General features: G+C 46.5%; 1 protein-coding gene across 4 annotated transcripts; it reads right to left on the bottom strand.

Annotated features, from left to right (window-relative positions):
- Positions 1–482: 482 nt before the first annotated feature.
- On the bottom strand, positions 483–24,492 carry GPR173 (G protein-coupled receptor 173). 4 transcript variants are annotated; one of them, XM_049107082.1, is made up of 4 exons: positions 23,533–24,492; positions 14,066–14,212; positions 9,520–9,608; positions 483–4,552 (listed from the first exon to the last, which is right to left on the bottom strand). In XM_049107082.1, exon 4 carries the CDS (start codon positions 4,450–4,452, stop codon positions 3,331–3,333), a length of 1,122 nt encoding a protein of 373 aa, XP_048963039.1. In that variant the 5' UTR covers positions 4,453–4,552; positions 9,520–9,608; positions 14,066–14,212; positions 23,533–24,492; the 3' UTR covers positions 483–3,330. The 4 variants fall into 4 exon arrangements, with proteins under 4 accessions (XP_048963039.1, XP_048963040.1, XP_025324368.1 ...); XM_049107083.1 differs by having other exon boundaries at positions 14,066–14,206; XM_025468583.3 differs by lacking the exon at positions 14,066–14,212.
- Between the last annotated feature and the right edge of the window lie 606 nt (positions 24,493–25,098).

Genomic DNA, 25,098 nt, shown 5'->3' with positions numbered 1-25,098 from the left:
TTCATCTGCTACATTTTTCTAGGACTTTATATCTCTTCATCCACTGAATACTTGGTCTCCTTCCAATCTTTTCCTCACCTTTTCCCCAGTGTATGATGTTTTTAATTGTATTTTAAATTTCGGGGGGCCAGATGGATGGTCTTTCCTGAGCCATGGTGGTAGGGTTCTGGCTTTAGGTCTGGGATTCACACCACGGGTCTGCTCCTTACTTTGTAACCCTAACCACATCATTGCCTCTCTCTGAGCTTCAGTTTCCTTTCCTCTAAATTAGGCATCCTTAAGACATGTAGGAAACTGCCCATTGTAGCCTTTCTGTGGTAGCATAAAATTGGAGGCAGCTTAGAGACCCATCACCAGGGGAATGGATAAGAAAAATGTGATATATGTAGAAGATGGACCACTAGAATGAATCAGATCTACGTGCAGCAACAAGGCTGGATCTCTCAAAAACTGAATGTTGAGTGAAAAAAGAAACAACAAGATTTATAGTACAATACTGTTTATGTAAATTAAAACACATAACAATACCATATATTTTTCACAGATACACAGATATGCAAATAAACACATGAACGGTGAATTGGAAGGACATACATTAAATACACGAGAGTGAGTGCCTATGTGGGAGAGGGGATTGGATCAGTGATGGGTGATGGAGGGTATGAAACAAAACAAAGAATAAAGGGGACTCGCATGGACCAACGATGATGTAGTGTGCCAAGAACTGAGGAGTAGGGTCAACTCAATTCTGTGCACCTGAGAGAATAAGTAAATAAATAGTAAAGTGAGTGCCCAGGGAGCAAGCTAGCTGGGTAGACTCCCGGGCTTGGCTTTCCCCCACCCTGTAACATGCCTCCTCCGAATTTAGTCAAAGCTTATACCGAAGTTCCAGCTGTATACAGTGGGAGCCCTCTTCAGAAGGGCTCTCATCCCAGACTGAATAGCCCCTCCAGAAGCCATTACTTTGTAGGGGGCATTTTCTAACCTCATTAGTTCCCCCTCAACTGTGATCCCCAAATCCCAGTCTCTATTCTCCAAAGTGGTCCACTTTTAGGAACACCTTGTGTGCGTTTTGGAGAGGAGACTGATACAGAAGTTGGAATGGTACCTGGGGGCTCCAGGCTTTGGGAAGAGGTGGGGTTCTCAAGTATCCTGTCCCCCGCGTTCGTGTTCAGAGCCTGGGCCACAGGAGGAAGATTTTACGAGATGGAAGCCCACCCTCTTGCTGCATACATACGTACATTTTAAAAATTCTATGCTCTGACCACTCTACTTCCTACTGCAGGCACATACTTTCCTTTGTCTTCTTTTAATTAGGTACATACGTGTGTGTGTGTATGTGCTATACGTCTCCACATACAGGCATTTGCTCACATGTGTGCACCAGGCAGTGGTGCCTTCCCACACAAAGTCACACAGAAACAGTCCCATTCAATCATACCTCCCCACATGTGGTCATGCAAACAGGACACACACACACACACACACACACACACACACAGAGTCAAAAAGAGAAAACATCCAATATAGCATTGTTCTTTTCAGTTTTCCATTTACAAAATCCAATGGTGAATCCAGGCAGTTAGAAAAAAGAAATGGAGGAAAACCCTCCAGAATGTACCCTATCTACTCCCACCCCTGTGGTCCCCCCACCCCACTCCCTGGGAAAGGCACTCCCATCACTATCACTGAGAGAACAGGTACCCTCACCCCAGCCTCTCAGCCACTCTGGCCTGCCTTTCCAGGGCCACCCCACAGCCAGGCTCATTAACGTCTCTCCTGCCTAGAGTGCCCTCCCCATTCCTCTTGGGCCAAGGCTTCCCCAGTTCTGGGGCTGTCTTGGGGATAGGGAGGGAGCTTAGGACAACAGCTTCTATCAGGAAGGGAAAGGGCGTAGATAAATACAGATCTCCCACTCCCCCAGGAAATGATAGGGGGACAAAGAATCTGGGCAAGGCCAGGCAAAGGAATGCCAGCTTAGCTCACCAGTCCATAAGAACTGGCAGTGATGTAAGCCCAGAGTGGACTCTGCCCTGGAAGGGAGGCTTGGGCTCTCCCACCTGGAGAATCTGGCTGCAGTCTGCTCCACTTTGGGTGGAGGGAGGAAGGGGGAGAAGGCTACTCAGGGGAAGGAAGTTGTGGGCTGAGGGCCCAGGAGGCCAAGGGCTACCGAGAGGGGCTTGAGGCCCCTGAGGCTTGAAGGGGACAAAAAGAGGTCAGATAGGAATGGACTCAAGTCCACAGTGCCTTGGAGCTTATACCACTATGTGTTACACCAAGGCCACCCCCTAACTTTTCATCTTCCATAGAATAGTGTGAACCCAGGAGACAATTCTGGGGTTGAGTTCTGCTCTGACCCCAGGCACTGGGATCCAGTTACTCTGGGGAGTTTGGCTCTCTCCCTACACTTCCCTGGGAGAAATGCTCCTGCCTGTATGGCACCCACATCAGCCTTAGTGGGGCTGGAGTGGATTTCCATCCTCAGGAAGAGGAGTTGGGGGCTGGGGATCCAGGAGGCAGCTCGAAAGAATGCAGCCAAGCTTGGGTCTCTTCAGCTTGAGGCGTGCAGCTCACATCCCAGGTCCTAGCCTGGGCCCATCCTAGGGGTCCTTCTCCCTCCACTTCTGGCTTCTTGAACAGCTGCTCAAGAAACATTTAGGAGGTCTGGACATGGTAGGAAGTGGGAAGAAACCAGGCTTGGGACCAGGGTTAGCTTAAAACAACATTGCACACAACATAGCAATTAAACATCTCTGCTCCCTGGGGACCCAGCACCCCCTTTGGTCCCTGTTGTAAGCAGATGAATTTCTCCCCAACATCCAGGCCTTGCTAAAGGACCCAGGAGGGGAGGGTGCATGGGAGCAGAGGGGGCAATAAGAGCTCTGGAAGTCTATTTTACAGGACAAATTTCTGCCTTCTGGACAATGTCAGAAGGAGAGACATTAAAGCAAGAAAGCCTGTCTTCTCAACTGTTAGTAGAAAACCCTGCATTTTCAGTCTTGTTTTCTTTTTCTGAATTGTCACTTCTGAGAGAAAGAGGAAGAAAGAGAGAGAGAGAGAGAGAGAAGAAAGGAGAGAGATCGTAGAAGTGGAGAAGGAGGCAGGGGAAGACAGGCCCCACAGAATTAGAAACACCTCTTTCCCAGTCTCCCACTCCAGGCTCCAACCCTGGGGAGGTGTTGGCAAAGGTGCCTAGATTCCAGGTGGTTCGAGGGGCTAGGGCTGGAGCTCAGAAAGAAAGGCTCCTGTGTGGGGCTCACCCTTCCCTTACTGCTGGCCCCATCACGGTAGCCATGACCTTCTCCCTGCCTGTCTGCCTACCAGCTTGCTTCACATGACACAGTAGGGTTCTCTGGGGGCCGGGGCACCTCCTGTGCCCCAGCAGGGGGCGTGAGTCCTCAGGCACTTCTTGAGGTCCTTGTTGAGCAGGAAGCAGACGATCGGGTTGACAGCAGCCTGGGCGAAACTCATCCAAACAGCGATTGCCAGGTAACGGTGGGGCACGGCACAGGCTTTCACAAACACTCGCCAGTAGCAGGCCACAATGTATGGTGACCAGAGGAGCAAGAAGAGCAGTGTGATTGCGTAGAACATACGGCCCAGCTGCTTTTCACCCTTGACCTCGTCCATGCCCAGGAGCCGTCGGCTGGCTGCGTGCCCATTCTGCCTGATACCCAGCAGGGTTGGTGGCATGGGCCCACGGCCAAAGCCAGCGATCCAGTTGGCAGCAGCCTGGCCGGTGGCCCCAGGGCCATGGAATGTCCAGTTCTGGCTGATGGCTGGCACCATCTGCACTGGCTTCATCTTGCGGTGACGATACTCGAAGAGGAGGAGCTTGCCATAGACAGCATGTGTAGCTGCCATGAGCACAGCCAACATAAGCATGAAGCCCAGCGTGTCATTGGCCTTGAAGTAGCGATGCTCAAAGATGCACTGGTCCTCCTCACGGATAAACTTGTAGGTGCCCACATCAAAGACGGGTGGGAAGGCCATGGCCACAGACAGGGTCCAGGCCATGCAGATGACAGCTGCGCATGTCCAGAGTGTCATGCGCTTAGCGTAGAAGCGGTGGTGGGCGATGGCCATGTAGCGGGTGACACTGATGCAGAATAGCATGAAGGCCGCATGGAAGCAAAAGAGCACGGCCATAAAGGCGACAATCTTGCAGCTGAGCGCACTGAAGGTCCATGAGGAGCCGTGGCGCACAGAAGCCAGCACAAAGGGGAAGCAGACAGCAGAGCGTATGCCGTCAGCCAGGCACAGGTCCAGTAGAAAGTAATAAGGAGCTTTGTGCAGGGCACGCTCCTTGAGCACCAGCAGGGACAGGATGGCATTGCCTGCCAGGCTTACGCACATGATCAGTCCCAGCAGCACCAGCTTCACGTAAGCTGATGCCGATGGTGGGGACAGTGCGCCGCTCACCTCTTCGGGCTCTCCAGTAGTGTTGGCCATACTGAGGGGCAGGTGCTGCTCCCAACCCTACGGGATCAGCCAGTCCAGTATTATTCGATGGGCCCTGGGGGACTCCATCAGTTGTCCTGCTCGGCTGCACCTGTAAATGGGGATAATGAGGGAGACACAGACACAGAGAGATAGAGAGATGAAGGCAGGAGAGAGCCAGAGACAAAAACACAGACAGAGGCACAGCATGAGAAAGGAGAGAACAAAGAGAAAACGGTGACAAAGATATAAATGGATACAAATTGAGATGGAAATGGGAGGATGAGTGTGAGAAGAGATAAGAAGAAATGGAACCAGAGAGACAGGGAAAGAGGGAGAGGGAATACGGAGATAGAGATGGAGAGAGAGAGAGAAACACAAGAAAAAGAAACAGTGAGAAACAGATGGAAAGGAAAGGTGAGGAAGAAACAGAAAGGGCAGTGTTAGTGGCCTCTGCACTTACTCCCCGGCTGGTGTCATGCCCTGCCCCTGGCCCATTGCTCTCCTACCCTCTCCTTGCTGGGTGAAGGAGGGTGCTTCACCTCTCTGGATGTCCTCTGTTACCTGTTTCCTCCATTGGTAGGTCTGTGAGGTGGGGATGTTGGTGCAGCTCTTCTCCCCCTTTGCAAAGCCCCAAGGTTATGTTCTTCAGACCATTTTGATTTCTGCCCATAGTAAGCCATACATTTTACATCATAACCCCATACATATACACATGCATGCACACATAACTGAATCAAAAGTTTCGCAAAACAGCACTGATCTTATGTGTGATGTACCCCATTAGTTCTATTCTATTTCATGATTTGTTTTCATTAATGCTGGCCACTAAATAGGTTAAATAGGTTTTTATATTATTATTATTTATGATCTGCAGTGTGCTTAGGATGCTCAGGAAAGAGTAGGAAGACTAGTGTGGTGGAAAAGGCTAGGCACAAAAACAGCGGTAGAAAGTGAAATCACAGAGATGTCTGGAGCCAGACTGTATAGGGCTGTGGGCCATGACAAGGACTTGGGTTTGTATTTTGAATGGGGCAGGGAGTACCATGAATATCAAGATATGTGTATGCTTGTGTGCACTCATTCATTGAAAAATGATTTATTGAGCAGCTACTGTGTGCCAGGTGCTGGGGACACAGCTGTGAACCAGATAGAAAAGGATCCTGGCCCTTATGGAGCTGATATTCTAGATAATAAAGAATATATACAGGTGAGGTACAGTAGGTCAGATGATGATAAGCTTCTAAAAAGAAAAGTAGGGCAGCCCAGGTGGCTCAGCGGTTTAGCGCCACCTTCGGCCCAGGGCATGATCCTGGAGACCCGGGATCGAGTCCCACGTCGGGCTCTCTGCATGGAGCCTGCTTCTCCCTCTGCCTGTGTCTCTGCCTCTCTCTCTGTGTTTCTCATGAATAAATAAATAAAATCTTTAAAATAATAAAAATAAAAAGAAAAGTAAATGAGGGAAAGAGGCTATGAAGTGCTAGGGGTGGGGGAAGTATACTTTTAGATGAAATGGACAGGGAAGGCTTCATGGAGGAGGTGTCATCTAAGCAAAGTCTTAAAGGTGGTGAGAGTGAGCCATGTGGATACTGGAGGGAAGAGAAGTCCAGGCAGAGGGTACAACCAGTGCAAAGGCCCTGAGGTGGGAGCACATGTGGTGTATTTGGGGAAGGCAAGGAGGCCACTATGCATGCAACGGAATGAGTGATCATAAAGTGGTGGGAAGTGAGGTCAGAAAGGTGGTGAGGCCAGATCACGCAGGCCACGGTAAGGATTGTGACTTTTACTCTGAGTGAGATGAGAGCCACGGGGGCAGAGGTGAGATGTGATAATGACCCGGGATTGAAAAGGATCCCCCTTGCTGTGAGGAGGCCAGGTGGGGCAAAGGTGGAAGTAGGGAAAACTACACAGGAGGCTCCTGCAATAATTCAGGTGAAAAATAAGGGACACTCTGTGTCTCTTACCCTGCTTTATTTTTCTTCATAAAATTAATTTTTCTAATGCACTATATAATTTACTTAAAATTCAGTTTATTGTCTGCCTCTCCGTATTTGAATGAAAGCTCCACAAGGGCAGGGATTATAGATTCAGACATCCTCCTCTAGAGGAGCAATGCACAACGCATAGTAGGCCCTTGGACAAAGGCTGTTAAAACAATTGGTTGAGGGACTAAATGGGCTGGTGGCTCAGGGAGGGAGGCCTGGAGGCATCCAAGGAGGATTTGCTGAAAAAGCAGCCTAGGAAGTAAAGGAGTGGGAGGACACGGGCAAAGCCTTCCTGTTGTGTGTGAGCTGGGGGCAGGGGAGGGGAGTGTGATAATGTAACATTGTAGGTCCCAGAGGGAAGCTGGAGAAGCTCAGAACTACTGTTAGGGCTGAGACGGCCTTGAGGTTGAAGGACAAAGGGCTGAGTGGAGCCTTTCTACCCTCTCCCTCCCAGGAAAAAAAAAGTCACCCCTCAATACTGTTTCCCAGCTCAATCCAGCCTGGCCTGCCACAGCCATCTGGGGCCAAGCTTTTTTGATGACACTCCGAAGTCTCAAATGCAATGCCAATAGACCATGAGAAGGTGCCAGGGCAGGGGCTTGGGAGAATTGGGGTTGGTAGACGCCCTTTTAGGTCCTCAAGGCCTGATAGCTCCCACAGAACTGCACCAGCTGACAGCTGGGTATGTGTAAATGTGTACACACACAAACACACACACACACACACACACACACACACCTTAGCCTTGAGGAGAAGAAGGGGGAAAGCATTACAGACAGAGAGAGATTGGATATAAAAGAGAATCAGAGATACACAGTGTTCGAGAAAAGAGGTTTGTGAGAGAGAGAGAGACAGAGAGACATGGGAGGGAGAAGGGGGGAAATAAACAGAGAAAGGAGAGCAGGCCTTACCCACAAACAGGAAGAGATAGAAATAGAGACAGAAAAGGGAAGAAGAGTGAGAAAAAGAGACAGAGACACACAGAGAAACAGAGCACAAGAGAGAAGGAAGGAGGGAGGGAGAGAGAGACAAGGAGAGGGATAATGCCAGGAAAGAAAGGAGAATAATATAGAGATATAGAGACGGGTTGGAACAGAGGGAGAGATAGAGACAGGGAGAAGCAGAAATAAGATGGTGAGAGTGGGAGACACAGAGAAACACACTAAGATCAAGAAGGTGGATAATTCATAGCCCAGAGCTTTGGTGAAAACAAAACCAGACACTAAAATGAAACAAAACAACACAAAACAATAGCCGCAAACGAACAAAATCTGGGGTAGCCTGGAAAGCTGGGGTAGCTCTAGAAGGGAGAAGGTTCTTTTGAGCACACGGGTGGCCATGGCCTGGGCCCATCCTGGGCTAAAACTGTGAGCGCATGCACACAACATATACACACCTGCTCGTGCCCAGACCCCCTCAGAAAGATAGGTAGACACTCACAGACACATAGGCTACTGCTGTGGAGACCTATGGACAGTAACCAGTTCACTCACAGGGACATCGCCTTGCAAGCATGTACGTGGTCTAGGGGGCCTTCCGCAGGCACAGCATTCAGTCTGAACAGTGTGTCGTCTTCAACAAAGGCGTTACTGCCCCCTAGGGGACATTTCGGAAAGTTGTAGGAGCAGTTTGGGTTGCCACAATGCACGGGCATAGGATATCCTTCTAACCGAAGGGGTCCGGGGAAGGATGCTGGCCATCCAATGATGTGTGGGGCAGTCCCACACAGCCAACACATGTCTTGAATCCGTAGGACTTTGGCCTAGTAATGAACTGAACCTTGAATCTAATAAGTCTATTTCGCATATAAATACAAATTTCCCCCTAGTTCAATATACCCTGCATTACCCAGGAATACAGCTGACAAGTAAGTCCAGAGGAGACTGTACTTTGTTTGGGGGAGCACTTTCTTTGAGTTAACTATTTTGGAAAATCTTACCCTTAGGCCTTTGCCTGTCATTTTCCTGCACTTTGAGCAAGGGGTAGCTTCTGATTTTTCCTCTTCCAAACCCACATTTACTCATAAGATATTACAAGCCTCTAACTATCTTATTGAATTTCCTGGGGATTGCCATGTCTAACACATTCACATATCAAAATACAAATTACTTCCTTATAAATCACTTTCCATTTATTTATTTATTTGTTTATTTATTTATTTATATTAGAATTAATACAACATGCAGATTGCATGAAGTACTATAAGGATTTTCTTTTGAAATTATATGTGCAGAGAGACTATATTACCTAAGAACTTCATTTCCGTATAGTAAAGGGGTGTTACAAAATGTTACATAAAAGAGGGTGTTAGGTATGAGAGGGATGAGAATTGCTCATATACACAGACACACTCAGACACACCTATGTGCAATGGCTCATAAACCCACAATTCTAACCCCCCTAACACACACACGCACACACACACACGGATGAACACTCAAATCCTGACAGATACACATACTCAAACCTACTCACACATAGACTCATATATACAATTACTCGATTTTTCAAATCTCACATAGTCAGACACAGGCACGGACACAGTGGCATACCTATGTCATCACATACACTGTTACACAAATTAATACTCAAAGTCACTTACATATACCACCATATTCACATGCACTTGAACTCTGCCACATGCATACACACAAACACACACATGTATGTACACACAGACAGAATCCTCCTCAGATATCCACAAATATATCTGCATGGAGAAAAAAACAGACAAGCTAGCTCACATATACACACATGATGTACTCTAACACACAGAGGCCAAGTGATCCAAACTCTTTCACATACATTAGCCATACTTGCCAAAACAGACATATAAATTCTGGCACATGTACACACAGATACCCATTCATGCACACACTCACTTATACAGGAAAGTATACCAGCTCCAACAGACACAAAGAGAAAACATGCAATATATAACACAACCAACCACAAGGAGAAAAACTGCCCATGTATACAAACATACTATTGCACAAACAGACACGTGTACATACACAAACTTGCTCACATTACTTGATATACACACCCTGAAACAGGTATACACCCAGAGACAAACCCACATATGTGCACATACCAGCCAATTCCTTCAGGCACAGGTGGAAACAGCAGAGTTGCTCGGCTGGTGGGCACATACCATAGCAGGGAGTCAGACCAAGAAAGATTCTAGGGGGTCAAAGGGAGATTGTAAATGCTTGGATCCCTTTCTATTGAAACATCCCAGATAGTCTGTTATTATTTATTTTTATTTTTATTTTTATTTTTGTAAGATTTTATTTATTTATTCATGAGAGACACACACAGAGAGAGGCAGAGACATAGGCAGAGGGAGAAGAAGGCTCCATGCAGGGAGCCCGATGTGGAACTCGATCCTGGGGCTCCAGGATCATGCCCTGAGCCAAAGGCAGACGCTCGACCACTGAGCCACCAAGGTGCCCCAACTCTTTTGTTAATTGCCTTGATTTCTGCTTCTTTAGAAAAAAACTTTTTTTCCTTCTAAAACATTTCAGATATAAAAAAGTATAAACTGTAAAAAATCCAGTAATGAACTTCAGTGCACTCATCGCCCAGATTCACCAATGATCAACCCTTATGGTCTTGTTTTGCCTATAACCTCACTTATTTCCCCCACTTTCCAAGTATTCTGAAGCATATCTATTATATCATTCATCTATAAGTATTTCACGGTATTTCTGAAAGGACTCTTAAAAATGTTACAATATATTTTTTATTATTTCTTGGTTTATTTGCTGATTTGCTTGTGACTGGCTTTTATTTATTTTATTTTATTTTTTTGTGACTGGCTTTTAATGTTAAAAATTAGCCAAATCTGATTCTTGGTGGGATTTCATAATTTATTTCATAATTAATTATTACCTTTTGTTTTTAGGTAAAAATATTCGTCAATAAAAGAATAAAACCTGACTGCAATTGAATTGATTCATTAAAGGGAAAGCTAGGCCTTTTTTTAAAAAAAATATTTATTTATTCATGAGAGACACACAGAGAGAGGCAGAGACACAGGTAGAGGGAGAAGCAGGCTACACTCAGGGAGCCCAATGTGGGACTCAATCCTGGAACCCCAGGATCACGCCCTTGGACCAAAGGCAGGCACTAAACCACTGAGCCACCCAGGCGTCCCAGGAAAGACAGGCCTTTAAGGCTTTGCTTCCAGAGCACTACTCTCTTAAGAATGCAGAAGACCTCAAATTTGTTTTTTTAAAAAATCAGTTTTTGAAGATCTGCTGGCCCCCTTCAATACTTCACATTCAAGTAGATTTAGATTTTTTTGTATATTTTTTTAATTGGAGTTCGATTTGCCAATATATAGTGTAACACCCAGTGCTCATCCCATCAAGTGCCCCCCTCAGTGCCCGTCACCCAGTCACCCCATCGCCCTGCCCACCTCCCCTTCCACTACCCCTTGTTCGTTTCCCAGAGTTAGGAGTCTCTCATGTTGTGTCACCCTCTCTGATATTTCCCACTCATTTTCTCTCCTTTCCCCTATAATCCCTTTCACTATTTTTTATATTCCCCGTATGAATGAATTTTTAAGATATTTCTTTTCCCATCAAAATGGGCTTTTTGATTAAAGCTGGAAAATCAGGAGACTCAGAAACTCACAAGACATATTCCCTTCCCAAATAATCCAGGCTGTCCCTAATTTAAGCAATTTAATGAGGATTGTCCCAAATTTGGATTCAGTTGCCAAATAAGCCCTCTCATCCTCACCCTAAAAGTCCAATTTGCGTGGAAAAGTTATCAAAAGAAACTTCATTTCCCAGTAGGCTATGTTGATCAACTGTCCATGAAACAAACACTCTCACAAAGAGAAATATTTGGACTTTTAGAAGCATCTCAAAGGGGTACCTGGGTGGCTCAGTGGGTTAAGCATCTGTCTGCCTTCTGCCAGGGTCATGGTCCCAGGGTCCTGGGATAGAGCCCTGCATCCAGCTCCCTGCTCAGCAGGGAGTCTACTTCTCCCTTTCCCATTGCCCCTCCCCGCTGCTTGTGTGCTCTCTTTCTCAGATAAATAAATTAAATCTTAAAAATTTTTTTAATATTTTATTTGTTTATTAATGAGAGACACAGACTGAGAGAGAGAGAGAGGCAGAGACACAGGCAGAGGGAGAAGCAGGCTCCATGCAGGGAGCCCGATGTGGGACTTGATCCCGGGACTCCAGGATCACGCCCTGGGCCTAAGGCAGGCGTTAAACCGCTGAGCCACCCAGGGATCCCCTAAAAAATTTTTTAAAAATTAAAAAAAGGCAACTCAAAATGCAAATTAAGAAGCCTGGCTCTTTTATGAGATGGGTTAGAGTATTCTTTTTTCTTTTTTATTCAGGTTAGAACATTCTTAGATGGAGCTCAACCAACTCGTGACAGGGTTGCATGATTAACAAGTAAAGCTAAGATGTCCCTCCCAGTAGAATCTCAACGTTCTGTCAGGAACATTCTAGCAGTCTGCCAGGAAATTGTCCACATCATATTTGGGACCAATGGAGTAAAAAGAATAAGAAAGGGGTCACTTTCAACTATTGCTACTAGGAGACACAGTGATGACGGGTCAAAGGACACTGAAATGTCACTAAGAAGATTGAATCAAAAGGGTTTTCATTTTATATTGATGCATCTCTAGATGTTGATTAATTGTGCTCAGCTCATAGTAAGGAAGTGCTCGGTTCATAGTAAGAAAGCCTGAAGAGAAATGCAAGAAGCACCAAAATAAACTAAGGTTGAAATATTCAAAGTGATACATGAATATTTTCTAATATCATGGAAACTCTGTATTAGTCCATGCACTGCTGCTGCTGTTGAGATGGCATGAAGTTTACATTCTGGAATTTGTTCTGAAAATGCCGAGATTCATGCACTAAGGAGCATTCATGTATAAAAGTTTGCCTGTAGGTCTAATTTCCACAATAAATGATGCTAAGTGAATTTGATTAAATCCGAGCTACCACCCACCGGTGTGTTGGATTTCTGTGAAGCTTTGGGGTCAGTACACTTTTCTCTACTGTTTTAAATCTAAGTGTTTAAGGATTTTGTAAAAGATTTATGAGCTAAAAGAAAATTTTCAGCATTTTTTGTGAAAGACTCGCATTTGCAGCTTTGATGCTTACTCCTTTCAACAAATGGCTCTTTGAGCATATGAATAAAGTTATAACAAAAAATTTTTAAGACACCTGGGGCATCTGGGTGGCTCAGTGGTTGAGCACCTGCCTTTGGCTCAAGTTGTGATCCCATGGTCCTTGAATGAATCCCGCATCAGGCTTAGCGCAGGGAGTCTGCTTCTCCCTCCGCCTGTCTCTGCCTCTCTGTGTCTCTCATGAATAAATTAATAAAATCTAAAAAAAAATTTAAGATAGTCAAAAATATATGAAAGTATACTGTCAAGGTTTATGGATTCAAAGCAAAATTAAAACTTAGAAGCGAGGTTATATATGATTCCCTGGGCGATATTTAGTTGGTGTTTTTAAGTTGAATACTAAAAAAAAGACTTATTTGTCTGTGTCTACTTAGGACAAAGGTTTCATCAATTATCCAAGTTCTGATTATTGCAGAGAAGGGAGTTTTAACTACTAAAACAAAACAAAAAAATCTTTGACCATTTGCTGCCACCCACTCATGCAATACGTTTCCTGTTGATGGTGACCACTAAGAGACAGCAGAGATCATTAGCTATTTCGAGTATAAAACCTGGGTCTTGGGGCACCTGGGTGGCTCAGTGGTTGAGTGTCTGCCTTTGGCTCAGGTTGTGATTCCGGGGTCCTGGGATCGAGTCTCGCATCGGGCTCCCCGCGGGGAGCTTGCTTCTCCCTCTGCCTATGTCTCTGCCTCTCTCTGTGTAGCTCACGAATAAATAAATAAAATATTAAAAAAAAAACCTGGGTCTCTACCTGGCCATGGTAAAAACAAGTGAGTTATGAAAGGGAGGTGAAAGAGAGAGGGACTAATAAGCAGTTAGCTATTGTGTTTCTTAAGAAAGGTTGGTATGGTGTGAAAGCTTCAGAGAAACCAAAATGGCACCCGATGTCCTCAAAGCTAATGCTTTTCAGGTGAGCTTTGCTAACCTGCAGAATCATGCAGCTATGTTTCATACATTCAAGCTAATTACTGAGGACATTAGGGCTAACTGTGCCTGCACGACCACCATGGACTAAATCTTACTTTCAACACCAGGCTTTCCAAGATCAAGAAGTAGCAGGTCACAATATAAGCTTATATCTGTGTCAAAAGTACTAATGGTTATTTGTTTCATTTGTTTTGTTTGAATTTTTACCAAGAAACACAGTAACTTGATGTAGAATATCTATGCCCAGCACAAACTACATTACCAAGTCATGATGGAAATGTTCATAAATGAGTCAAATTACCATAAAATAAAGTAAGGCAGTCACAACTGAAGGCTCAGAAGTGGGCATGAATGTTTACCACTACAAACTTGCATGAGTGAATAAAAGTTATGTTTCCAGAAGTGAGTTTAACTGTGCTATGAAAAAATCCTGAAAAGATTTCACTTGAAAGTTGTATACAAATTCAGTATTTAGTAACTCCCCTCAAACTTTGCATTTTTGTATTTCTCATCATAATTCATATAATATAAAGAAAATATGGGGCACCTGGGTGACTCAGTCAGTTAAGCATCTGTCTTCAGCTCAGGTCATGATTTCAGGGTCCTGGGATCAAGCCCCGCATCAGGCTCCTTGCTCTCAGGGAGCCTGCTTCTCCCTCTCCTCCCTGCTCGTGCTCTCTTTCGCTTTCTGTCTCTCAAATAAGTAAATAAAAATAAAGAAAATGTAAGGAATTTCTTTTCACCCTAGTACCCCTAAATCTTCTTCAGTTTACTCTAATGTGCTATATAGATATTTCACCCTTTCCATGTGCCAAGTTGGGAATGCCCTAAGACATTCACATCTAGTCACATTGCACAAACACACTAGCACACATGGACAGATATGTGCATACAAGCACACATGTACATTGAGATTCAAATTTGCACTCACATCCAGACTTACGCCAGCTTATAAGCACAATCAGGTATATGCATATATGTACACACACACACACACACACACACACATCTCCTCTTCTACACAGAAAGTTAGGCATGTGTGTAGGCACCCACCTACCAGCAAATCATGCAAAGATATACAAAACATGCACACACACAGATAACCATCCTTAAATAGAAATATAGGGGCCTAGGCAGAGAAAAACTCCCCATACATATGGACACATGCAGACACATACATACCAAATCATATGGACCTGGGGTGCCTGGGTGTCTCAGTCAGTTAAGCATCTAACTCTTGATTTTGGCTCAGGTCATGATCTCAGGGTCATAAGACCAAGTCCCACTGGGGTCCAAGCTGGGCGTGGAACCTGCTTAAGATTTTGTCTCTTTCTGTCCCCCCTTGCTCGCTCGCTCTCTCTCTGTCTGTCTTAAGAAAAATAACCAAACTGTATGGACCTACATGCTTTCACATACAATCATGCATGCATAGACATAAGAACTGACATTCAGGCACAGGGTAAGTCGATTCACATCCTGTAGATCCAGTCCTTCCTCCACCCCAGGCTCTTATAGTAAGAGATTAAAATCCACTCTTTTATACAAACTTTGCCCTGGTACACAAACATTATACACATAGTACAGACATGCTCACACTTACTGGCATATCGCTCAGGTTCACTGCTACACACGCAGAGGCAGGCAGGCAAATATAGAGCAATGCAGACTCACATATACATAGCCACATAGCCACCAATGCTTATACACAGACACAAACCCTTAGATGCACACACCCATTCACACCTATGCATTCACTTACACAACACAAAAACATACATCCTGATACATGGCCATATAAGCACAAATCCTTTATACACACACACCATCATATATAAACCTGGATACTAACCTTATGTGTATAGACTCAACAGAAATTCACATGTATACTGTTTCAGCCTGACTACTACAAACCTATTTACATATTCAGATAAAAACACAGTGATGTGTGTGTGCACGTGCACAACACACACACACATGTGCACCCCTATATGCAGCATACCAGCAACACAGGTAACATCTGCACTCACAGGGACACACATCACCATAGATACAGATGTGTACATTCATACACCCAGGTGTACACTGGGAAATACACATGCATGGCCAAACCCCCTCCATTGACCTCCTAGACACACACTTCCTTTCTCATACACTCATGGGTTTATACACACACTGGGATACATATAAGTATAAAGCCAGTTTTATATACAATAACACATATACACAGAATCTGCTCACTTTCTTACACATACACATGGATACAGATGTGGCAAATATGCACATAGAAACTATTCCGTTGCACTTGAAGATGGACACATACTATTACTTATACACCAGGCACATGCAATAATTGTAGTACTAGGTAACACTTGATATGGCACAGAGGAGTTATTATGTGCCAGGCACTGTCCTAAGCACTTTTCAAATATTAACTTATCTGATCTTCACCCTATGAGATACATACTATTACTACCCTTACTTTACAAGTAAGAAACTGGCTTAATTTCTTACAAGTAAGAAGCTGACTTGCCCAAAGCCCCACAGCTAATAAATGGCAGAACTAGGATGCAAACCCAGAGCCTGGCTCCAGACAGCTTGCCCACTGAACTTACTCACATGGAAAAACACCTCTCTCTCTCTCTCTCTCTCACACACACACACACACACACACAAATACACACCACTCTAGCACAAACCCATGTACACATAAGCCATGTACCAACATACTTGGATACCAATAGCCACACACATGTAAGCACATACACAAACATGGATATGGTCACATTTACAGACACTTTAGCAGAGGCATATATGCCCTAGGAAAGATATACACATTCCTACACACACCCACAATCACACACCCCACCTAGATACACCCACACCATCAAACACACAAAACACCCAAGATATACCACCTACGCACCATCTGGATGAATCCACACTCACATGCAGATACACCCACATTCTCAGAAACATTCCCCACTCAAATACACCCAAACACTCTCTCACACACACTATCCAGATATACTCACATGCACACACCCCACACAGATTGACCTATATACTCGCTTTCACACACTACCCAGATCTACACTATCTGTCTCTCATACGCAAGCCAGAGAAGCTTCTTACTTAGATACACCCACACTCACACCCAGATAGGTGCACATTATCTTTCTTATACATCATTAAGACACACCCACTTTCATACATACCCAATACTGATACAGCCACACTCTCACATACATCCCATCTGAACACACTATCCTCATACACACACATCTCTAATACAAATACACCCACATTCACTCCACCCAGTTACACTCACACTCTTATATGCAATATTAGGTATACTCAGACCCACAGACATCCCTAACCTAGAGCCTTCATATTTGACCCAGGTGCACCTACAATCTCACACATGGTACCATGACACACACACCATTCAAAGACACCTACACAGAGCACACTCACAAATTCCCAACCAAGTATATTCACACACACAGATACCTACACATTATCCAGAGACACCTGTTAACACACAAATCCTATCCATTTATACTCATATTTTCTCTCGCTCACACACTCACATACCCCAAACACAGACCCACTCACACAGCCCAACCCAGACACGTCTACTCTCTAAAACATATATACACTATCTAGATTCATTCCAAATGGACCGCTGATACACACACACATCAACTAGATACAATTCACTACCCTCTAGATACATCTCCATTAACACACACACATCCCACTCAGATATATCCAATTCTAACACATGCCTCCCAGACGCATCCCAGATACATCCATGCTCTCATCCCCTCCATGCCACTCAGATGCACTCGTACTCTGAACACACACTTCCCACCCAGAAATGTCCCCCAAACTCTCTCACACACCCCATCCAGTTATAAACACACTCACACACATATCCAAGTACATACACACCCAGATACACCACCAAAAGCTCTTACAACACACCATCCAGATATAGTTTATTACACATTCCACCACCCAAATACACCTGTGCTTTCACCCACCCACCATTTAGATACATTCATATTCAAACACACTCTACCCAAACTATACCCATACAACACTGTCTCACACACAGCCCACACATACCATTACACTCTCTCTTACATGCCATCCAGGTATATCCACACCTCACACACATGACATCCAGATACATCCACTCACACCCTCCAACCCAGCAAATCCCACTTACAACCATCCAGATACACCTACACACTCCTCCCACCAGATATATCCATGCTGTCATAAGCCTAACCAAACTCAGAAACTCCTGCACTCTCTTTTACACATACACAAAATCCAGACTGTCCCCCTCTCTTAATCACCATCATCTAGAATACTCACACTCCACACACACGATGCACATACACCTATAATCTCTCACACACATTATACACACATCTCATCCACATACACACCCACGTACCAGCCATAGATACTCCAATTATATACACACTCACATATACCCCTATAATCACCCAGGTGTGCCCAAATTCTCTTTTACACACACACACCATCTAGATACATTCTATCATACATTTCCATTGCCTAATAGACTTATATGCTCACCCACTTACACACCATCCAGATTTACCCATACTTAAATGCTCCCACCTCATCATTACACTCATACTCCCTCATGCACACTCTACCCAGAAACACTCATACTCTCTCTTAACACAACACAGATACATCTACACTATATAACACATACACTATCCAGACACTACACCACTCTCTTGCACCATCCAGATACACCCATACCCACATACTCCTCGAAAACGCACATCTTCACACATATTCCCACCCAGCCATACCCAAACTCTCACTCACACCGTCCTCCACCCAAATAGGCTGATGTTCTCATAGCACCTCACAAATGTACCATTTCCATACTCCCACATTCACACTCACCCCTCCCAAATACAGCCAAATGTCTCACATACATATCTTACCCAGAAACACCCAGACTGTCTCTTACATACACGCAACCCAGATCCTTTCTCTCCCTCTGCCTCTCTCTCATTCTTTTACCAAATATACCACTTTCTACACACACACATAGCCCACACTCTGCCCAGATATACCGTTACTTATACATATATATTGACATCTAGATTTCTGCCTGGATGGCATAATTTGGGTGCTCTCTGTGAAAACCATTTACCAACCTTAGACACTATACAATGCCATTTTGTCCTGGCCTCTCAGTGGTGGGGGGTGGGGATGGGAAGGGAGGTCTTTGTGTTTCATGAAATCCATTTCTGGGATCCCTGGGTGGCGCAGCGGTTTGGCGCCTGCCTTTGGCCTAGGGTGCGATCCTGGAGACCCAGGATCGATTCCCACGTCGGGCTCCCGGTGCATGGAGCCTGCTTCTCTCTGCCTGTGTCTCTGCCTCTCTTTCTCTCTCTGTGACTATCATAAATAAATAAAAATTAAAAAAAAAAGAAATCCATTTCTAAGGTCACAGGCCCCCTTGCCTAGGAGGACATCAGTGATGATTGGTCCCTACTTCTTGAGTGTGAATGATGACAAGAATTATCCTGAGACACCCCCTCCGTCACTGCCCTGCAAAAGCCCAGCACATGGTTGAGGCCAGGGAGGTCCCAGAAAAGGGTCATGTATTGCTCAGGTGTTATAGCTTGCCATCCTGTAGGATGTCTACACAGAGCCAGATATGGTCTAGCAGGGTGCCACTGACTCTTAGACATGCACATCAGTATATGCTGGGGTGTACACATAGCATCACACAGACTCATAAGTACCCTCCTTTATCACTTCCTCAGGGATTAGGGCTATCTGCATAAGCCCAAGGCCAAATCTCTCTCACTCACACACATATACCATCAGACAGGCACATGCATAAATGCCTACACTTATCCCTACACATCAACACACTCATAGCAATGCACATTCACCTGCACTTGGTCCCACATGTGTACATCCATTTACTCTCAAACACAGGCATGCATACATGTGACATAATGCCCACAAATGACATACATTCACTCACAAACACAGGTATACATACAGGTATATTTCCACATGTCCACAGACAGGCAGACTCTACATCACACCCAATGAGACAATGAACAAATATGACACACAGAGGTGAGCTCCCAAATGTAGACACACACATTCCCAGACATGACCACATAAGCATTTTCACACATGCTCACGTGTGGGTGTGCCCACATACATAAACATCCAGATGGGTACATGCTTGTCAATGAGATGATGTATTCACATACAGACATTGAAGCACACGTAGACGTTTATACACAACTGGGCATGCATGCCTATAAGCATATTCATATGCACATAGATATGCACATCACTCATTCCTATATGTACACACAACCAGACACGGAGACACTAATTTACTGACAAAACACACTCACGCAATCATAATGAGAATGCACACTACGTATGTTCACATATGTTCATACTCATATAAGAAGCTATGCAAACAAAGATCCATTTATACCCACATTCTCAGATAGGCTTGGACACACACATGCACACATGGAAGAATGCTCAAATATTCTCAGATACTTGTAAGTCTTCATAGGAAGAATTGCTAACACTTATCACATACACATGCAAAGACATCCACACACACAAACATACATATGGCATGCATATACATTCACTCACACTTTTCTACAACATATGCTCCAGAATAAATATAAACATGCATATACAAATAATTAGAACTACACAAACTGGTACATTCACACACCTGTACACTCAGACAAATATAGGCAGGCATATTCACACACACACACACACACACTCAGATGTGCATGAACACATGGGCAAATATAAAGACATGTTCACTCAAATGCATACACAGCCAGATGTTCACACATCCTAGCATACACACACACATATACACTCATGGTCACTCACAGGCATATCCATACTCACACATTCACACTTGAGCTCAGAAAAACACATACTGAGCTCATACTGAGCACATACTGAGCTCAAACAAAACACATACTGAGTTATGCACACTAAATATTTTGAAATGTATTCACTCATGCATACCACAACCAGACTTGCACTCACACAAACACAATCAGACATGTATATAAATGCATTCTTTCACTTATGCACACAGCCTCTTGTGCATATATACACAGGCATAGACCCCCCTCAACAGCCATACCCGTATACATAATCAAATGTGTACACATGGGCACACCCACAAAATATGTTTTCATGCACAAAATGTGTGTTCACACACTCCCCCCACACACAATTAGTTCTCTTTATATAAGGGTGATCATCTACACTAACATTTCCCTAATTAGATGTGGACCTGTAGGTCCATCTATAGACAATAGGTACTCAGACACACACAGGCATACACACAATTCAAAATGCTGGACAATCCACACGGACATTAACACACAGGCCATATTCATACACATACATGACAGACACACCCACACAGAAGCATATTGACACACACATACCCTCCCATACATGCATGGACACACACACACACCCTGACACTCCCAAACACACCATTCAGATAATCCTACACTCATGTGCACACATAGGCACACACAAATTATGCAGATAAAGCTAGGCATCACCTAACTGGGCATGCATACCTCAGCATTCTGAAACCCTCATACTTATATGCATATAATCAGACATGTACACTCAAAGACAAATGGATATCACACACATATACAACTAGACATTCAACAGGCCTGTTGGCTCACAGAAACACAGTTTCACTCAGTCTCAGAATCAAACATGCCCATTTGCTTACCCACTCAGACATGCAAAGTCATACCTACTCCACTGTACACACACAAGCCTACCCAGACACTCACACACTTGCACACGCCATCGTGTGGTCTGGCTCACACACAGATTCATACACACCCACAATGCCCATGGACAGACACAAATACTCACAGACTGCACACATTCACAGTTATACATATATACCCATTCTTAGGCCCAGATGCATCCAAACCACAGGCTGGGTTCTCTCCCTTCTATATCAAATGCTTCTTCAGAAAAGTCTACTCTATACCCAGAAGCCCCACCCCTTCCTACACTCACCATGGGGTCTTCTTGGTCTCAGACTTTCCCCTCCTCCTCCCCTGGCCTTAAGGACCTTCCTCCAGCCACCCACCCCTCACTCAATGTTTCACCACATCTCCACATCCGGAAACCAGCCAGCAGACCCCACTGCCCCCCGCCCCAGTTCAGGCTCTAGGTTAGCAAATCCCTGGGACCCATCCCCCAAGGGTCTGGCTGCTGCATGGGCCACACCCCAGCTCTACCCAAAAGCCCTGTGATCTCAGAAGCTTCAGCCTTGTCTCCAGGCACTGCCAACCACTGACCACAGGCCCAACTCTTGCCAAGTTTCCCCTCAACAGAGAGATGCCTACATCACCAGGGCCAGGAATGCTGCAGGCTGTAAGCCAGGCCTCTGCTAGCTCATGGGAGTTCAAGCCTGTGTCTGTGTGTTTGTGTGTGCATGCGTGCGTGCACACACACACACACACAGGGGCAAGTGCAGGGAAAGGAGATTGGAGTGGAGTGGGGGTGGGAGGCTCTGCCTCTAGCCATCACTCATCACCCCCTACAAAGGAAGAGTGACAACATTGAGCCCCTCCTGCCTCCCTTCCACTCCCCAACCCCCATTTGCCTACCTGCTATCCTCCCTAGATCTCTGCCAAGACCCTGGAAAAGAGGGACCAGTCCCTCCTCCAAATAATCAATAACAATATTAATCATGAATAATCAGCAATATTGACTGTGAGCTTTGTTGTTGTTTCAGGGCCACTACGATGCACCTCCTTTATTTGCATGCACCAACTCATTTAGTCACCCCACACACCCATGAAGGGAGGGTTACTGGTCTCTCTGACAGATGGAAAAACTGAGGTCCAATAAGTGGCACACTCTCACTGAAGTTAGGGGGGTACTTGGGGGAAGTGTCCCAGAAGAATCCATGTTCTCCACATATCAGGCTTTCCTACTCCTCCAGACATAAAGACCGTTGGCCACTGTGCACAAGGCCATAAGACCTGAGGTTCCCAGATACAACATGGGCATCCGCAACAGATAGAGAGCCTTAGATAGAGGCTGGGGCCCCCACTGTGGCCCCTTGCAGGTTGTGTGGCATGGTCCTGGCCTCCCCAGAGCCATCAAGCAGCCTAGGGCCTAAAAGTGCTTCCCACATGCACCTCACTTTCCCAGCAGTGGCTTCCTCCCTTTAGCTGAGAATCACAGCAATATCCTCAATGGGGAGTGAGCACAAATCTGTGCTACCTGTAGGGAGATACAGGGCAAAGTAGAAAGAAAGGAAAGCAGGGAGGGCGGGGAGAAGGAAAAGAGGAGTGGGTGGTGGTCTGGGCTGGAATCAGCTTCTCTGTCATTGTCTACCTACCTGCCTGCTCACACACAGAGACAGAAGCACATACACCCTGCAAGCAGGCCAAAGAACCTGGAGAAGAGCGGAGGAGGAGGAGGAGGAGGAGGAGGGAGAGGGAGAGGGAGAAGAGGCAGCTGCAGGAGGCTGAGCCTGCCTGGGGTGCAGGCATTGAGGAGAGCACTGCAAGGTTCTCAGGCATGCCTTCCAGAGTCAGCACACTAGGGAATATTAACACGGCCTCTCACCCCAAAGCGACCATAATGATCAAAACAGACCCTGTGTGGGGTGTGGGGAAACAGGTGGTAGTTCCTCTCTCATGGGACATTTGGGATTGGGGAAGATGGAGATGGCTGGAGGACTCTCCAGGCTTGGGTGCCCAAGTAGTCCTTGTGGTAGAGCGGGAATGGGGCGTGGGGGACACAGTAACACAGTCAGAGAGAGAAAGAGAAAAAGAGAGAGAGAGAGAGAGAGCACGGCAGTGATGGAGACTCTGAAATATATGTGGGGAGACAGAAGAGAAGTCTCGGCCTCCCATCCTTGGTGGAGAGATGCTGACTACTTACCTGGGTTCTCGCAGCAGGGCTGTGTTGGAATCCAGGGAGGGGGTTCAGGCTGTCTCACCCACGATAAAACACTGCCCAGGCCACATTGTGGGACCCTCAGTGATCTGGCGGCCAGTGGCACTCCTGCTTCTGTTGCGTGGATATAGCAGCCGGCGGGTCTAAAACGCAGACATCAGGGGAAGCAGGCACCGAAGGGGTGCACCAGGCAGGATTGGGGGTGTAGGGGAACACCAGGGGGGCAGCACATAGCATTGGGGTGCCCAGCTAGCTGGCAGGTGAGGGTCCAGGCAGGTGCTTCCCCCACTACACACTCCCACCCCCATCTTCATGCCACCGCCAAGCTGGGAGGGGGGCCAGCGCTGGCCCCTGCCACCCGTCTGCCCGCCTGGCTGCCGGTCCCCCCTCCCCCGCCCCGTCTGCCTGCTGGCCGCCGCCTTTTGTCCTCAAAAGACACGGTCCCCGCGGGGCCTCTGCCAAGCTTCTAGCAGATGCTCAGGGGCCAAGGCTCCTCTCTGGGAGCACTCTGGCCATGGCCTGGGAGAGCCCCAGGCTGGGGGGCTCTCATCCAGGCTCACCCCGCTCCCTGGGCCTGATGGGGATGGGGAAAAGGTGCAGGTCTACAGCCAGAGGCAGCAGCAGAGGTGGTGTTGGGGAGGGGATGGACGCCAGAAAGAGGGGGTGGGGTAGAGAGAGAGGCTGGCCTGATAGCTGTGTCCCGGGTTTTAGATCCGGGTTGAGGAGGGTGGCTCAGAGCATCCGGGGGGGGGGGTCCAGATGCAAAACGGGGGTAGTGTGGGTCTGCCGCAGGCATGCTCCTGGCCTGGGAACCACCCCGGCTCACGCAGATCCAGGTCCCAAGATGTTGGGGACACCCAGCCTAGATGGGACATCAGTGGGGAGCCCAGGGCTTTAAGCTGGACCCCATCCGGGCTGCCAGTCCCCCCTCTCCTCGATTTGCACGGTCCCTGCCTCAGGGGCGGGCGGGGGAGGAAGGCAGGCAGGGAGGGAGAGGGAGGGAAAGAGCGAGGCTGAGCAGGCAGACTCCTAGCCGACTGCTTGGTCCTCCCTGGGGCGGGGCGGGGGCGGGGGCGGGGGCTGGGGCGCAACCGGCTGGCGTGGGACCGTGCGGCCAGGACAATAGCTGGCTGGGGAAGTCAGACTCCCAGACGCCTTTCTGGGACACTTGAGGGAGGCACGCGTGGAGGTGGGGAGAGGTGGCCAGGGGGCTGCTGAGAGTGCAACTCACCTGGGCCACAAGAGCAGAGGAGGCAAGGATAGGGGTCCGGGGTCGGGTCGGGGCTGAAAGGTCCTGTGGAAGTTTCTCAAAAGCTTTGGAATGGAGGGATGCTTAGAGCTCCGCTAGGTAGGATAGATAACCTCATTGAGAATGGGTTCTGTGGGGATTTTCCCCCCAAGGCCCGTGGGCTGGTCTGGAAGGGGCGGGGTGCGGCGGTGGAGAGGGTCAAAGAGCGCTGCTTAGCTCTGAACAGCTGCTCTCAGGACGCCTCTCGTGCCACCCTACTTTCTCTGTGCTGATATACAGGCACATACTCATACCTAAAGCCA

Source organism: Canis lupus, chromosome X (genome assembly GCF_003254725.2).
Source record: "Canis lupus dingo isolate Sandy chromosome X, ASM325472v2, whole genome shotgun sequence".
NCBI classification, from domain to species: domain Eukaryota; kingdom Metazoa; phylum Chordata; class Mammalia; order Carnivora; family Canidae; genus Canis; species Canis lupus.
The sequence above is the reverse complement of the archived record's forward strand: the minus strand, read 5'-3'. Positions and strand labels throughout refer to the sequence as shown.

Excerpts from the sequence above, each read along its gene's own strand:
- GPR173 (XM_049107082.1), bottom strand. The coding sequence starts at position 4,452 with ATGGCCAACACTACTGGAGAGCCCGAAGAGGTGAGCGGCGCACTGTCC.